The sequence below is a fragment of the Neolamprologus brichardi genome, chromosome 11, assembly GCF_056152115.1.
Source record: "Neolamprologus brichardi isolate AB-2024 chromosome 11, ASM5615211v1, whole genome shotgun sequence".
Classification (NCBI taxonomy): Eukaryota; Metazoa; Chordata; class Actinopteri; order Cichliformes; family Cichlidae; genus Neolamprologus; species Neolamprologus brichardi.
The window spans coordinates 29637501-29653532 of record NC_142114.1 but is presented as its reverse complement, the minus strand read 5'-3'; the positions used below and the strand labels follow the sequence as shown (position 1 = coordinate 29653532).

General features: G+C 40.6%; 1 protein-coding gene across 3 annotated transcripts in view; it reads left to right on the top strand.

The window, feature by feature from the left end:
• gabbr1a (gamma-aminobutyric acid (GABA) B receptor, 1a) overlaps nt 1-16032 on the top strand; it is a 164446-nt gene that overhangs the window by 26060 nt on the left and 122354 nt on the right. For all 3 annotated transcript variants that reach the window (XM_087848516.1, XM_087848517.1, XM_087848518.1), the window contains 2 exons: nt 3698-3883; nt 9150-9167. In XM_087848516.1, the coding sequence (XP_087704642.1) occupies nt 3698-3883; nt 9150-9167 (204 nt within the window). The remainder of the gene's footprint in view (nt 1-3697; nt 3884-9149; nt 9168-16032) is intronic.

The following is a 16032-nucleotide window of genomic DNA, read 5'->3' as shown; positions in this document are numbered from 1 at the left end:
CTGTAGGTGCAGCAACTAAAAACCTCGAACAAGTTTGAATCTCAGTGACCTCGACCTCAAGGTCAGAGGTCAAGTTTTCTGAAAATCAAGTCAGTGGGATAACCTAGCATAGGATATCCAAATTCATAGCACAGGTGCCACTGGCAGCATCTTTATAATTCTGCCTCTGCAATTATAATAATAATAATGATCCAATTACTTTTGAAAATGGGCGACTTTGTATAAAGAGGCTGTGTCTTCTAAACAGTAAATGAAAAGGTTTTATAAAACAACTTGACTTAAGGCTGAAAGTCGGATCTAGGGCTGCCACAAACGATTATTTTGATAGTCGACTAGTCACTGATTATTTTTGCGATTAGTCGACTAATCAGATCATCATCCATTGAAGTAAAACGTACAGCTTATTGCACCAGCAGCATCTGCTCTTATATAACTATCATTAGCTTACAGCTTGAAGTGTTTAAGGTATGTGCTAACTAAAAATAAAGACAAGATCATAGTTTATTAAATTTTAATGACATTTGCAGATTGTTTCGGTGGAGTTCAATAAACTCCTTGCTATCTAAAATATAACAGGACACCGGAGTATATTCTCGAGCATCTCACACTTCTGATAATCAGCTGTCTGCTTGATGTTTATTCAGCTGTATTAAAACGTTAATCTCAGCCAAACCGATTTACTCAGGAACAAATAAAATACTAAAAAAAAGCCAAACTATAACATTTTTAAGTTATCTAAGTGACTTATATGTCATGTTTAACCCGAGTAGCGAAAGAGGCGGTGGGTTTGAAAACGATTAGCCGGGAGTCCGGTGTTCTCACGGCTCTAGTGAGCCTAGCCCCCGGCTAACTATCGAGCTAGTGGCTAACAGACGTCTCCGAAAACGTCAGAGCGCTTTTGAAAATATGTGGTGTCTTGATAAACTGAGCAGATATTTGAGGTTTACACAGCTACATTCTCGCCTGAAAATATGTTAAACGTTTATTTTGTGACCCAGAAAGAATAATAAGAGTAATATTAAAACTAACTAGCTGCCGCCATTGTTGGAAACTGAGCTGGGCAGTTGAATTGACTATGTGCACGTTAGCATATGCTACTTCCTGTGCGGAAACTCCTGTGGGGAGCTTTGTTTCCGGTGTCCTATTCGCGCCTGGTTTATGGTCCAAAACAAGTTAAGCAAATGAATGAATCAAGCGGCGATTTACATTTCTATAGATGTCTTGGGCATTTACCCAATATATCTGTAAATAATGTTCATCAACTTGTTGATATTTTTCCCCCGCGCCTCAGGGCAAAAGAGAAAATGGATTCAAATGTTATATTTCTCAGCTGTCCCTCGTTTATCGCGGGTGTTATGTTCTAAAAATAACCAGTGATAGGTGAAATCAATTAGCCAATTTTATTTTTTGACGTGCAAAACGTGTCGTGGACATTGTGGACATACAGCACTTCAGAGTCACACTGCTAGCGATCGATGCGGCGATTCTGTATTGTACAGGAGAGACGTCACGGAGGAGATCGTCTGCAGCGATCAGGACGCAGGACAATGTGATGTAAAAAAATAAGCATGCAAACTTGCACGAAAAAATCTCACAGCCAGGTGAAAGGTGAACCGCGTTATTAGCGAGGGACCGCTGTAATTTTTAAGGTAAGTCACAACATACCCTTCGTAAATACTAATGTGTAGAAACCGTTACCAGCAATCATTCATTTTTTGTGTGGCTTTTTTTCACGGTTTGTTAACATGCTGTGTAGGTGTGTACTTGACTAGCTGATATTGACATAATGGGGGAAAGACCTGGTTTGACTATTCTTCTCCTGTAGTTTGAATGCTGAACATTTGCCTGTTTAAATCATAAGACCAGTCACTATACAGAGATGTGCTTCTGAATGTGGACGATGTGTCTTCTGCATGCAGTAATGCAGTTCTGCTTGTGTTGAGTGATGTAAACAACTGATTGATCTAAACTCTTTAAACGTCAAAATTGATCATTAGATTTTTTATGACACAACAGTGGTGAGTGTTCCCACCTTCTGCTCTTTGTGACTTAACGCGATCTTTCCGTTTTCGAGTTTTGGACATGATTTTGGAGGATATCTTTGCAGTAGCGATTGACCGCAAAGTAAAGCTACCGGAAATGTACAACCCCACATCCGTTCTCAAACCAGGAAGTTAGCATTTTCTCGTGCACAGGGTCAATTCTGGGACACAGCTTCTTCTTCTTTTGGGTTTAACAGCAGCTGGCATCCTTGTACATGCAGTGCTGCCACCTTCTGTTTCAGTCCGTTATTACACTCTTAAATCCTACTACTTGCTCCTGCGTCTTTTGTGATCTTACAAAGCTTCAAACGACGCGTCGACTATTAAATCAGTCGTCGATGATTTTGATAGTCGACATAATCGTGGCAGCCCTAGTCGGCACGTTTGATTTAAATCCACTACAGTGGTGTACTGAGCAAAATCCTGATTGGAGACATACACAGGGAGATTTGTGAAATACAACAACGCCCTATCTTGACTTGTCAACATGTGTTGATTACCAGATATGTGAAAAGTCGAAGGAAAACTGGCTTTTTTTTTTTTTTTACTCGTGCCTAATCAAAACTGTAAATACGAGAGTGACTAACAGCTTTATAGCTGTGAGTCAGTGACGCCGATGTTATTGAACCCGATCTAAAAATTCTCAACTGCAGCCACAGAAATGAAGCACAACAAGCCTCCATCTATTTTAATCATAGCAGCATCAGGGCGACTCTTTACTGAATGAAGGTCGACGTGCTCTTTTTGCTCCTTTAATCGACTCGAATGAAGCAGTTAATGTTTTTTTATGTGAACGTTATCCTGAGTGGAGATGGCTTTCAAGCTTGGTAACACATTATAATCACCGTCAGTATTTACAGTAAATAAACAAAAATATAAATGAACTACATTTGAATCAACTATCATTTAAAAACAGTGCTCAAACAATGCGAACAGGTACCAAAGCTTGTTTCTGTTCATCTGTGCCATAGACGTTCAATTCTTGCAGCGATGTTTTAAAAACTGTTAGAAATCCCATTATTGTGATTTCATGCCCCAATAATTTAACGTGACTGTCTCTTGAATTTATTAATTTATGAAGGCTTAAAATTAGCACAAAAACCCCCCAAAAAAACATTTAGAAGTGCCAAATTTCAACCCACCTCTATAATCTGAAAGAGGCAGAAATATTCATAGCATAAAGGAAAGCTTCGTTATATATGTATGAAAGTAATTGTCCAAAAAGATCACGTGATTCTGAGGTGGAAATTCACTGATTTCTTTGCTTCCCATGGCGGATCCACCAGGTTTAAATAAACCATAATTATCCTCTGAGTGTCGTTCAACACGTCGGGTTTCGTGACTCACAGCATTACTACTGTTTTTCACTCTTCCTGCTTTTTTAAATCCTGTTTTCAGGCTTTTTACTGATAAACCTCAGCACTGAACAGCAACCCTAGTAAACAAGGAGAGGAACTGAGCAGTGAACAAAGCTCAGCGTAAATCAGCTTAGAAGGCCGAGCTGGTAGACAGAGAAATAGAGCTGAGGGTTAAAACTGGACTTGGAGGCACCCGGTCGTGCAATGAATTCATCTCCCTTTGAGCAACATTTGTGCAACTCCTTCTTTGTGTATTTATGGATTTACCTTTCCATAACTCCCTCTTCTTGTTTCCAGTGCTGCTGTGCCCACGGGTGTGGACGTCTCTGGAGAACGGCCGGGTGACGGCGAAGCCTCCCGGGCCCCCCGTGGAAGGAACCGTGCTCCATTACAGCTGCCACGCCGGCTTCATCCTGGAGGGCAGAAACATCAGCCATTGCACTAAGCTGGGCAAGTGGGACGCGCCGAAACCCACCTGCCTGTGTGAGTGTCTCAGAATATATCAGGTTTTCCATTATACTGTGCCTTCTAGCAGAAGTAAGATAATCATGTCATATAGTGGGATGCTATTTTCCGTTACATGAGAGATTCAGCGGGCGAAGCAAGCCGACTGACAACAAAGAGCGTAATTAATGACACTGAAACTATGACTGGAGCCATGACTGGAGTTGCAAATGATGGTGATGAATCATAGTAACAACTGGAGGCTATAATTTACTCAGTGAGGAAAAATATTGAGCCTTTATTGATATTTTACACCTAAAACAGCAAATTGGTTAATAAATAGAAAATTCAAACAGCAGCTGCTTTGATGGCAAATTAATACATGGTTTCTGCACCAATAAAAGAACGCTGCTGTATTTTAAGACCTCGGGAGGAATAAAATTAGGTCTAAACAACTAATTATGTGAATAATATTCAGGCTTTAATAAAGAATGATAACTGGGTCATTCCCTGGAAAACCAAACAAGTGCCAAACATGGAGCGAACCACAGCTAGAGGATGAGGCTGGTAACAAAATGTAGGCGCGAAGGAGGCTTTTGATAGGCTGTCACCTGTTGCACAAGTTTACACAAAATTGACTTTTTTTAAAGTTTTCTCCAGTAAATGAATCAAACATCCAGGACACCGATGCTTCTTTCTGTTCCAGGCATTAAATTCATGCAATTTAATAAAATATAATCCATGACATTAATGCTCATAGCTGGTTACAGGAATCAATCAATCATGAAATATCAAATACTTACGGCCTTATTTAGGACTTTTTAATGAACTGGCAACTAGGGCTGCCACGATTAGTCGACTACTCACGATTAAGTCGACTATTAAAATCGTCGACGACTGATTTAATAGTCGACGCGTCGTTTGAAGCTTTGTAAGATCCCAAAAGACGCAGGAGTAAGTAGTAGGATTTAAGAGTGTAATAACGGACTGAAACAGAAGATGGCAGCACTGCATGTACAAGGATGCCAGCTGCCGTTAAACCCCGAAGAAGAAGAAGAAGCAGCTGTGTCCCAGAATTCATAGCGCAGCCCAGCTCAGTTTCCAACAATGGCGGCAGCTAGTTAGTTTTAATATTACTCTTATTATTCTTTCTGGGTCACAAAATAAACGTTTAACATATTTTCAGGCGAGAATGTAGCTGTGTAAACCTCAAATATCTGCTCAGTTTATCAAGACACCACATATTTTCAAAAGCGCTCCGACTTTTTCGGAGACGTCTGTTACCCACTAGCTCGATAGCTAGCCGGGGGCTAGGCTAACTAGAGCCGTGAGAACACCGGACTCCCGGCAATTCGTTTTCAAACCCACCGCTGTCTTTCGCTACTCAGGTTAAACATGATATATAAGTCACTTAGATAACTTAAAAATGTTATTGTTTGGATTTTTTTTGTATTTTATTTGTTCCTGAGTAAATCGGTTTGGCTGAGATTAAAGTTATAGTTTTTACACAGCTGAATAAACATCAAGCAGACAGCTGATTATCAGAAGTGTGAGATGCTCGAGAATTTACTCCGGTGTCCTGTTATATTTTAGATAGCAAGGAGTTTATTAAACTTCACCGAAACAATCTGCAAATTTCATTAAAATTTAATAAACTATCATCTTGTCTTTATTTTTAGTTAGCACATACCTTAAACACTTCAAGCTGTAAGCTAATGATAGTTATATAAGAGCAGATGCTGCTGGTGCAATAAGCTGTACGTTTTACATCCAATGGATGATGATCTGATTAGTCGACTAATCGCAAAAATAATCAGTGACTAGTCGACCATTAAAATAATCGTTTGTGGCAGCCCTACTGGCAACCAGTCGCTGGTTCCAGCTTTGCTAAAGAGCAGATTAAATGCTTTTTACACTAATTTGAAAAGCTTTATATTGAGACACTACAACACAGCACTGATCCATTTCTGGATTCTGACTCGATGCTTTCAGGATGTTCAATCTCAGCATGCACTTGAATATTTGTTTCTGTAAGATTCGAGCTGGATGTTCAATCTCAGCTTGGTCATGTGACATTTTGTACTTTGAGTAGTGTTCATCATGCTTCAGTTTATCTCATTTTTTGCTAATCAGCAACTTTGTTATCTAGAATGAGCAACTTTTCATCCCCCTTTAGGACGTTTTTCTCCTTCTCAAAGGCACATAGTGAAGAATCTGCAGCACTCCTCTGCAGCACAGCTCTTGCAGCCATTGCTCTCCCGCTGCTCTCCCTCTCTGTTCTCATGCACAGCCTCTATGTGGGAGCTGCTGCTGTGCAAAGTAAGAGACTGTCTGTAGCTTCTAATTTTCCCTGTCAGTGATCATTTTACATGTAAATACAGCTGAAATCACAGCGCAGTCTTTGTGCATCACTCGTGTAAGCTGTGATTTTGTCAGATTATGTCAGTTATAAAATCTGACACGAGCTCTTCCACCGAGGTTCTTTGTTCAAGGTAATTACAGGCTTTTTAAAAATGTCGAAATACTTAGAATGCTTATCATCTTTACTTGTCTGCCGGGCATCCTTCCTGCTCACCGCAGTAATAATCATGCCTCAGTAAACCTCATGTTGCAAACTTTGTCACTAGATTCAGCAACTCTTATACCCCCAAACCAAAGTTTTTCTTCCTAATAAGCAACAAACTGGGCACGCTCAGTGAGACGGAGGCAGACCCCCCGAGAAACATCATGTGTCTCTGAGTGACTGTCGAACAGCTGTTATGGATTTAGGTGTTTCTTTTACTACAGTTTGTCTGTTAGACGTTTCTGCAAACTAGTACAACTATGTAAAATATTGAATTGAGACATTCAAATTTTACCTTTAAAAATATAAGCAATTAGCTCAATAATTGTGATAATACACAATAATCCAGCAACAAATAATAATGTCAACATGAATACTATTTAATGGCACCATGTCCATCTATGATGCGTATTCTAAAATGGTGTAATGCAAATTGCAGTTTCCAATCATCTCTGCGGAGCTGTTTTCATTCCTGATAGGAATTTTAAGGCTGATTTAAAAATCACATATTTTAATATAATCGCTTATATTTTTTTAATCTTTCAGACACGCAAAACATAAACAAATTATGTTCAATTATTTATTTACCCATTTATGCTTTGGGTGACTAAAAACACAACAGGGAACTTGCAGAGTGCCCTCTGGTGGACAAACTATGCAACATCAGCGGTCATGGAATGGAAGAAGGGTGTTTCCCTCTGTCACAAGAAGTTTGAGCAATTTAAACGCTGATACTGTTAGACGGGTAGATAGCTAATAATAGCTAATAATACTGGCCTATACCAATAAATTGCTGGGCTCTTCTTTTCGTCGTCATTTTGGGTGCTAAGTTCTGGTAGTTCACCGCAAAACATTCAAATTAAAGCCTGTAATGAAAAAAATCCCAATAAAAACAAAACGTACATGTATTTGTGTTCTTGGAAGTAAAACCTTGAAAAATCAGACCAGGAAACATTTTCATAATTAAAAATATCACAGTGGCATAAGTAATAAACAGCTGGGGTCATAAATGGCTCTACTTGGTCACTTGAAGGTTAAATAGGATTTTCCAGATCCCAGAAACTTGATGTGACAGTTTATTCATCACTCAGCGCCTCCCACCTGATCAAAGTACACAGGGGTGGATTGAAATCTGGTACTTTTTGCTACTTTATTTTTTCCAGCATCTTTGATCCCTCATCCATACGTCCAGCAGATAGCTGCACAGTCCTTTTAGGGCTGAAAGCCACATTTAAACTGTCAAAACCCACAAACAAATCAAGTTTACAGCCACTCCAAAATGGGTTTGTTATCGTCAGCACAGCTTTTTCTCTAACCAGTGATGAGCGTCTCATATATCAGAGGCAAACTGCACCAGTTTTACTAACGTCTGTGATGTAGAAGAACAGAAACAAGCACCGGTACCCTGGATGTTGATTTATTTTCTGGTCATTTACTGAAGAAAAGTTTAAAAAGCATTCTGGGTAAACTTTCAAGGGTCATCTAATCACACGGCAAAGATAGCTGCGCTGGTTGGAGCATCTGAAAGGTTTCTTTTTGATACCAGGCTCAACTCGTAGCAGCGATTCTTTGATTCCTTTTGAATCTTTTAGCCAGGATTCCTTCTGAATGATTCCCTCTGAATTATGGCTGCGACATTCATTAAATATACTAAAGGTATTATACCAAGAAATCTGCTGATTTTTAGTGAGCCAGGTGGAAACTTTTTTTTTAATATATAGATATATACTCTGGCCTGGGGGTGAGGACAAGCATGCATGTATTATATTTTAATTTTCTCCCGAGTGTCTCTGCCACAGAATCGCTGCAGCCCAGTATTTTACCACTGCTCACTTGGGTTTCAGTCTGCCTCCCGAAAATAGGAGCATTAGGCTTTAAAGATGACAGATAATTGCAAACACCTGCTCTCCCATCAGTGGAGCACTGTTGCTAAGCAATAAATAACGCAGCCAATCACAGTGGAAATCCTCAGAGGGTCGTCTGTACCGTTGGCACGGGCAGGTAAAGCAAATGACGTCCTGTACATGAAACAACAGTCAGGAATAAAGAGCCTGAGTGGGTATTAGTGATGTCACTGACGCCCATCAGTGTTCTCAGTTACAGCAGATGGCGTGTCCGCTGTCGGAAAAGATTTGTTCAAATTAGTGCAAATAAATGAGGATTTTGGAAACAAACACACACACGCACACACACATAGATGAAACAAACAAGTGAAGGAAACAAGATGCCAACTGGTTATCAGAGGAGTTGGCATGGCAACGAGTAAAGTTGCTATGGGAATGGTAGTATTAAAAGAGATGAAAGAGGAATTATCAGCACAGTTGGAAAGTAGGGCCCTTATTGTACAATCCCTAAAAGTCTAGATTTAGAAATGCTGACCTACATGTGTGAAAGCTTCAAATAGACTCTGAAAGAGCATTGAGACAGTTGTTTGTGTTGGGCCTATATGAAATGAGGTTTTATAGGTTTTCTGTTGGGTTTTATATGCTATGTGTTGTTCATACTATTACATAACAGGGACTTCCAGCCAGGCATTGCTGCTCAGCACAAACCTCTTCCAGACCTTTTCACAGGATAACTACGGTGTTTTATTGCTGCCCCCTAGTGGAGCAAAGTAACATTGAACACTTTCAGTTAAAAACTTTTTTTTACCTTCTTATCTTTATTGTAACAAAAATAAATAAATCTGAATATATTTGTAATCAATTCTTCTTTTGTCCTGTTTCTATTTCCCCGCCACAGATGACAGAAACTACACAGGTAAGAACTTATTGTTTCCTCATTTTGATTTTGAAATCTGTTAACCTCGGTCAGCTCAGCGATGACCTGTTGAAGGTTACAGGGTTAGATTAAGGTCACCGAGTCTCAATCCTTTTCTGCTGTAACCTTTATAACCTTCCCAATTTTATCAATCATTAACACTAACAAAGGAAGATTAATTTTACTTACTAAAAGTTGGCATTAACCAAAAATAAACACAACTTATTATCCATTAAAAATCATATTCATGCAGCCTAGTTTCACTTTGTTCTGCACTCGTTGCTCCTGCCTGTGGCTCTGGGCAACGGTTCTGAGAGTCACCAGGATCCTGTCCACTCCTTTTTTATGGAATTTTTGCCAAATGGAAAAGCTGACAATAGAAGAACTCTTTGCTCAAAATGCATGTGTAACATTTTAGCTTCTAGTATCTGAAAATGTGCCAGGCAGCTAGTGACCTCGTGGTTGTTAAGAGAGTGAATGATAATAATAGATTGGATTTATATAGCGCTTTTCAAGGCACCAAAGCGCTTTACAATGCCACTATTCATTCACTCTCGCATTCACTCACTGGTGGAGGCAGCTACGGTAGAAGAAGAAGCGAGGCTGCCATATCGCGCCATCGGCCCCTCTGGCCAACACCAGTAGGCGGTAGTTGTAAAGTGTCTTGCCCAAGGACACAACGACCAGGACAGAGAGCCCAGGGATCGAACCAGCGACCTTCCAGTTACAGATGCGCTTCCCAACCCCCTGAGCCACGGTCGCCCCTTATTTGACAAATATCAAATCTATTCAGTAGTGCAACAGACAACCGTCACCTCAAGATGCTTTGTACTGTAAAGACTCTGCAGTGTTTGAGAAAAAGCCCCACCCTTGAGCAGCATTTAGAGACAGTGGTGAAGAAGAACTCCCTTTTAACAGGGAGATATTTTAAGCAGAACCAGCCTCGATGATGGGCCGTCTATCGATTTGTCAGGAGGTCAAGAGAGAGAAAAGAGAGAAAAACCCCAAAACAGACAAAACACAAACTGCAAAAGACCGTAAACAAAAGTCACATGACTGCATATTTTGCAGAGAAGGACTGTTCAGTGCACCGTGAGAAGTCTGAGTCAAGCAGCAGCAGCTAAGAAAACTGATCCCGCCCTAACTGTAAGCTTCATCAGAAAAGCAGAGCTGGAACATGTCCGTCTCCTGAATCCAGACTAACAGCTATGGGCTCTGCGTCCTATTCGACCTTCGGAAACTCTGTGAACCACAAATAAGCCAACAGCCTGAAAGTGAAGTCAGATAGTAGTGTGAGGTTTTTAAGATACGACGGAGCCTGATCATTCAGGACTTTGGATTTAACAGGGAACAAATGAAGCTAGTATGGGAGGAATCTCACTTTTAGAGTGTCACGGGCTGCCGTGGCAGACTGTGTGGAGAGAGTAGAGGACCTAAGTGCAGACAGAGGCTGTATCCCAATTCAGGGTCTGCAGCCTTAAAGTACGCAGCCAACGATCCTCAAAGGCCGCGTACTCAAAGACCGCTAAGGCCGGAAGTGCGAGGCTTGTGAAATGGGACAGTCTAGCCTCCGTTGCGCTGCCCAGGTTGCCTAGCAACCATGATACTAACAGCTAGAAACGTTTCATACAGCTTTGTTTGACAGAAATGAAGGAGAAAATCTTTTGTTCATTTGTTTGTTTCTACATGAGCTTTGATCATTCTCTGATTAAGCTCAGCTATTGAACGGCGTATATTTTAAAGTAAAGGCTTTAAAACCAAGTTAGTACAAACGTCACTAATGTCACATGACTTTGCTGACATGTGGCCAACAGTAATGTTTTAATGTTCTTCGTTATTAAACATTTGTACATAAATAAGTGACATAATATTCAGTACTTACTTAAAGTTTACTCTTCGGACGTCCCTCATCCGCCGTTTTTTTTTTGGCAAAATTATCCACACCCACCGCCGCGCTATGCATTCTGGGATATGTTGGGCCACGAAGTCTACACCGCCACGTCCTTAAAATTCAGGGAAATGAAGGACACATTTGAGGGCCGCATTTCGAGCAGCCTTCGAATTGGGACAGCCTTCGTCGGGTCGCGGTGACGTAATCGGCCTTAAAATGCGGCCTTTAAGGCTGCAGACCCTGAATTGGGATACAGCCAGAGGCAAGTAGACAAAACTGAACTTAACAAAAAGCGAGCCTTTATTTAGGGCTGAAAACTCAAGAAAATACAACAAGGCTAAACTGAGGGAAAACCTGAACATAAACTGGGAAACTATGACTCTCACTGAGACTTTATACTACGACTAGACAAGATAACAACTATGCCTTGACTGGGAAACTGTGACAAAGTGTAGGGAGGGTAACACAGGAAGACCGATCTCCACAAATAAGGAGATCAGGGGAAGTGGAGACGTATGAGCAAACAGCTGACTAGAATGAACATAATGATGCCACAGTGGAAGTGTAAACTAAGCACATGGAAACAAAACTGTCTAAATAAACAGGAAACATTAAGAGACGCAGACACGACAGGAATTTGACAACAAGAACCACAGAGACATGAAGCATCGAGACAGAACAGGGGAGAAGACACAAAAGGATCCACAAACAAAGGACAACAACAGCAACCTGTGCATTGTAGAGATGAATCAGATAAACTAAACTGAAACTAGAAAACCAATGAATAACAAAGTACAATAAAACTCAAACACTGGGTCACATGACCCAGTACCGTGACATAGAGCACCCTGACACAACAGCTTATATCCCGATCAAAAGTAACAAACCAATCAGCAAACACGACACAGGTCAGCTGTGCAAACCCAGGCCATGAAGCTCCCGACACACAGCCTTTGTACTGATGTTAATGCTCTGCAGTTACTGAGTCAGCAGAGAGCTGGCAACACGCTGTGCCCCTGCTGTGTAACCACCGTGGTCTCACACTGCTACGGATCCTAAATGCTTCCATCGTGCTATAATACTACTTACAGCTGATCATGGAACAAGAAGAGAAGAGATGTCGTGTGGGGATTTGTTCGAATGATCATTTACAAGATGCTTACGTTCAGCGATCTGTTTCGAACAAACACATTCTTTCACAAATGTTTGTAAATAGTGAAGCAGATGACGTAACATTGCAGGGAAATCATTCAGTTATTAAAATGAGTATATATACTATTTTATAATTAGCTTTTAAGCCCATTAAGCATTTGAAAACTCAACATGGCCACGAAGAAGCTGAAGTCACATCTCCTGTATAAACCTCTGCACTTTGATCCTATTGATCCCAGACTCCTGCAGCCGTATGCTGAAGTGTCCTTGGGCAGGGCACTCAATCCCAAATACCCTCTGATGCATCCGTCTGGGTGTGCACGAGTGTGTCTGTGGGTGCAGCAGTTTAAAAAGTGCTTTGAGTGCTAAAAAAAATTAAAACCCTACACATCATACTAGGGCTGCTCAATTAATCGAATTTTAATCTCGATTACGATCTGGGCTTTCAACGATCATTAAAAATAACTGAGCCGATTATTAGCCCCTCCCTCGTGCTTTACTCTTGCGCTGCTCCGTGTGGCAAATCGAGTGCACCTCTCTGCATTTCGAACACGTGTCACAACAATAAGAGGACCCGAGGGAAGCTCGGAAAGTTAAGCAGAAGTTATTTGGAGGAGAGTGACTGCCGTTGGTTGAAAAGAGGTAAAAAAAACTTGAGTGGTGTGGAAACATTATGGGTTGGCGGAGTCAGACGTGGATCAAGTAGACACAGTGTGTAAACTTTGCTACAGTGTCGTAGCTGCACCACAGAGCAACACTGCAAAGTTCACTAAACATAGATGTTTACATTTTTCATTTATTTCTTATATTGCAAACATTTGCACTGTTATCAGTATTTGCACACTATTTTATATTATTTTTGACAATCTTTAAAGTCATTATTCAATACATTGTTATTGTTAAATAAATATCGTCAAATAATCGAGATCTCAATTTCAGTGAAAATAATCGTGATTATCATTTTTGCCATAATCGAGCAGCCCTACATCATACAGTCCATTTAGTACACAAACAGATTCATTCTTCCATTCTCATATTTAGCCTACCCCAACATCCAACTATATCTACACACTTTATCACCTTCCTTTGTGTTTGCAGTGCATCCTTCCAGTGTGACATAATGTCTGCTAGCCTGAACCTAAATATCCTCCATTGTCTTTAAAAATAAAATTCTCAACAGAATAATCTTTTCCTTCTAATCCTTCTGTAAGACGAGCACAAACAGAATAGATGTAAAGTTGTGCAGATGTTTAGTGACATAAAAGTGGACACTGAAACACAGAGCCTCTTTGGAACAAAAATCAGTTTACATCAGATAAAATCAGCTTTTTAAATACATGTCAAATCATCACAAATATGCAGCGTTTCAAAGAGTAGACCTCAAATCATAATATATTTCATGAACAGACTTCCATCTTTGATCTCCCGTCAGTCCTCTAAGTTTGACACCAGGCTGCGGTGTGACTTTTTCACCAGAAGGGGGCAGCAGAGATCTTTGAGAAACCCCCCACACTCGGGCGTGTCTCCATGTGGGGCAGCAGTGGCCTGAAGCACCAACAGGCGCTTGTTCTAACTGAAGGTTTAAATCCCCACACCAGCTGGAAGATCTGACTTGAGGGCATGAACAGCTTTGAACAGCTTGTCCAACTCAATATTTTTCCTTTTTTACTGCTGTGATAAACAAGATCATAGTTGAAGCTGTAAACATAAGTTGAGGAAGATAGTTTTCATATCTCATATCAGAAAATGCACACATTGCAGAGCTCACGGGCTCTGCTCCAGTTTCCAGCGAGCCAATTACACGAAGAAAGGTTCTGAGTAAATCCTTCATTTATGACTTTGAGGACGGTTTCATTTGCTCGTTAGTGAGGAAGTATTTCCTGCTCATCTAAACGAACCCCCCTGTGTCTTTGCTTAATTGTAATTCCAAAGTTTTAATGGAAATTATATTCTTATTAGTTTGTTGCTAATCACTTTCTCTATGCCCTCGCTGAAGATTCACTTTTTGAAAACAGGGATACAATATTAGAGGGATGTTCTGCTCACGCCGGCCCGCTGCTACACACAGTGTTACTTAAACACAGAGTTTAAACTGTGCAAGTTCACAGCAGGTCGTTCTCTGAAAATAAACTAATGTGCTTAGTCAGCCTCCCCTGGTAAAATAAAGGGTCGACGCATCTACAAGAAGAGCCACTTGATCTGACCCCTGGCAAGAATCATGAATACATTAGTAACTGTTGCAGGATGGTTCGTCCTCTTGCACAGTTATGTCACCACATTAGGAACTGGCCACGCTTTCAGAGAGGTTTTTGTCTGGTGTTCTCCCAAAGACCTGTCAGATGGACCTCCTCTCCATAAACTGTCAGTGGTTCATTTCTGTGAGCATATTTGAAAGGTACAATGCTGTGCAAAGGTTTTAAGCCACCGCTCATTTCTTGACATATGACATCCAAAGAGCCAGTCTTTGTTTCTTTTAGGTGCTCGTGAGCAGCATCCAAGCAGAGAAAGGTACCTAACTCGAAGGATAAACCGGTGGTGTGAACATAAAAGGAAATTTTTAGCAAAGAACACATTTTAAATTGTATCTTTAGGCACTTTGTTACCAGCAGCCTACGACAAAAACACATCATTTGTTCCCATTTTTGTTGAATCTATGAAAAATACCAACGGTAACACAGTTTGACAGACATAAAATTGTATCTTTGCACCAACAAGGTGATTCCAGAAGAACTATCAGCTGAAGACTTGGCATGTCACAGTATAATGTGTTGTGTGTTGTTAAAAAATTGAGGGAAACTGGACAAGTGGAGGACTTAAGCAGAAGTGGCAGGTCTAAAGAAAAACGAAGCATCGACAGTGAATGAACAATATCTGAAAGTCGTGTCTTTAAGAAACAGGAGAAATCCATCAAAGATCTGACACAGGACCTGAGAGATGCATCTGGACCTTCGGGTGATCCACGTGCTGTTCACTGAAGCCTCGTCACAAACGCTCTCAGGCGTTCAAGAAGCCTTAAGGATGAGAAAAGACTGAACATCAGTGGCAACTGGTCTGCTGGAGTCTGATGAATCCCAGTTTGAAATTTTTGGTTCAAGTCGTGATCAGTGTGTGAGGAGGACGTCAGGAGAGAGGCGCACCAGCGAGTGTCCATGGGGGAGGTTCTGTCGTGGCTCGGGGCTGCATTTGAGCCAGGCTGTTGGGGATCTTTTCAAAAGTGATGAAACGATGAAGCAGCGAAGCCGCCTGAACAGAACAATAGCAGAAACATCCAAAGAAGAGCTTTGAGCGTCCTTCAAGAAGCCTGGAGAACGTAAAGAAATGACAAGAATGCTGCCTCACATGCTGCCCTTTTTTTGCTTTTTCATTTATGTTAGCACACTTGGATTTAGGATTCAATAAATCACTGCACACAGTTCCTATTCTGCCAGAAATGAAGGACAGCTCAATGCTTTTGTACAGGAGTTTTTTTAATGCTAATATGAGACAAGTCGGTGCTTCCTGAGCAAATATGTTGGTTAAGTAGAAAATTCAAAAAACCACATCCACGGATGAATATTGGTGGTGAGAGTTAAAATTTGGAAAGGGTCATTTTAAAAGGACCTTATATAACTAACAGTTTAACAGTTATGATAAGCAAACTAGTTATCTATAACTACAGGTTTGCTAATTCAGCCCTTTGTTTACGTTTCTGGACACTTTGTCATTATGCTACTTTTGCTACATTTGTTTCCATTACTGCTAACTAACGTTTACACTTTTCTTTCTATTTTAACTTTCAATCACTCTTTTTAATAAATACATTTCAACTGTTAACTCTTAGTT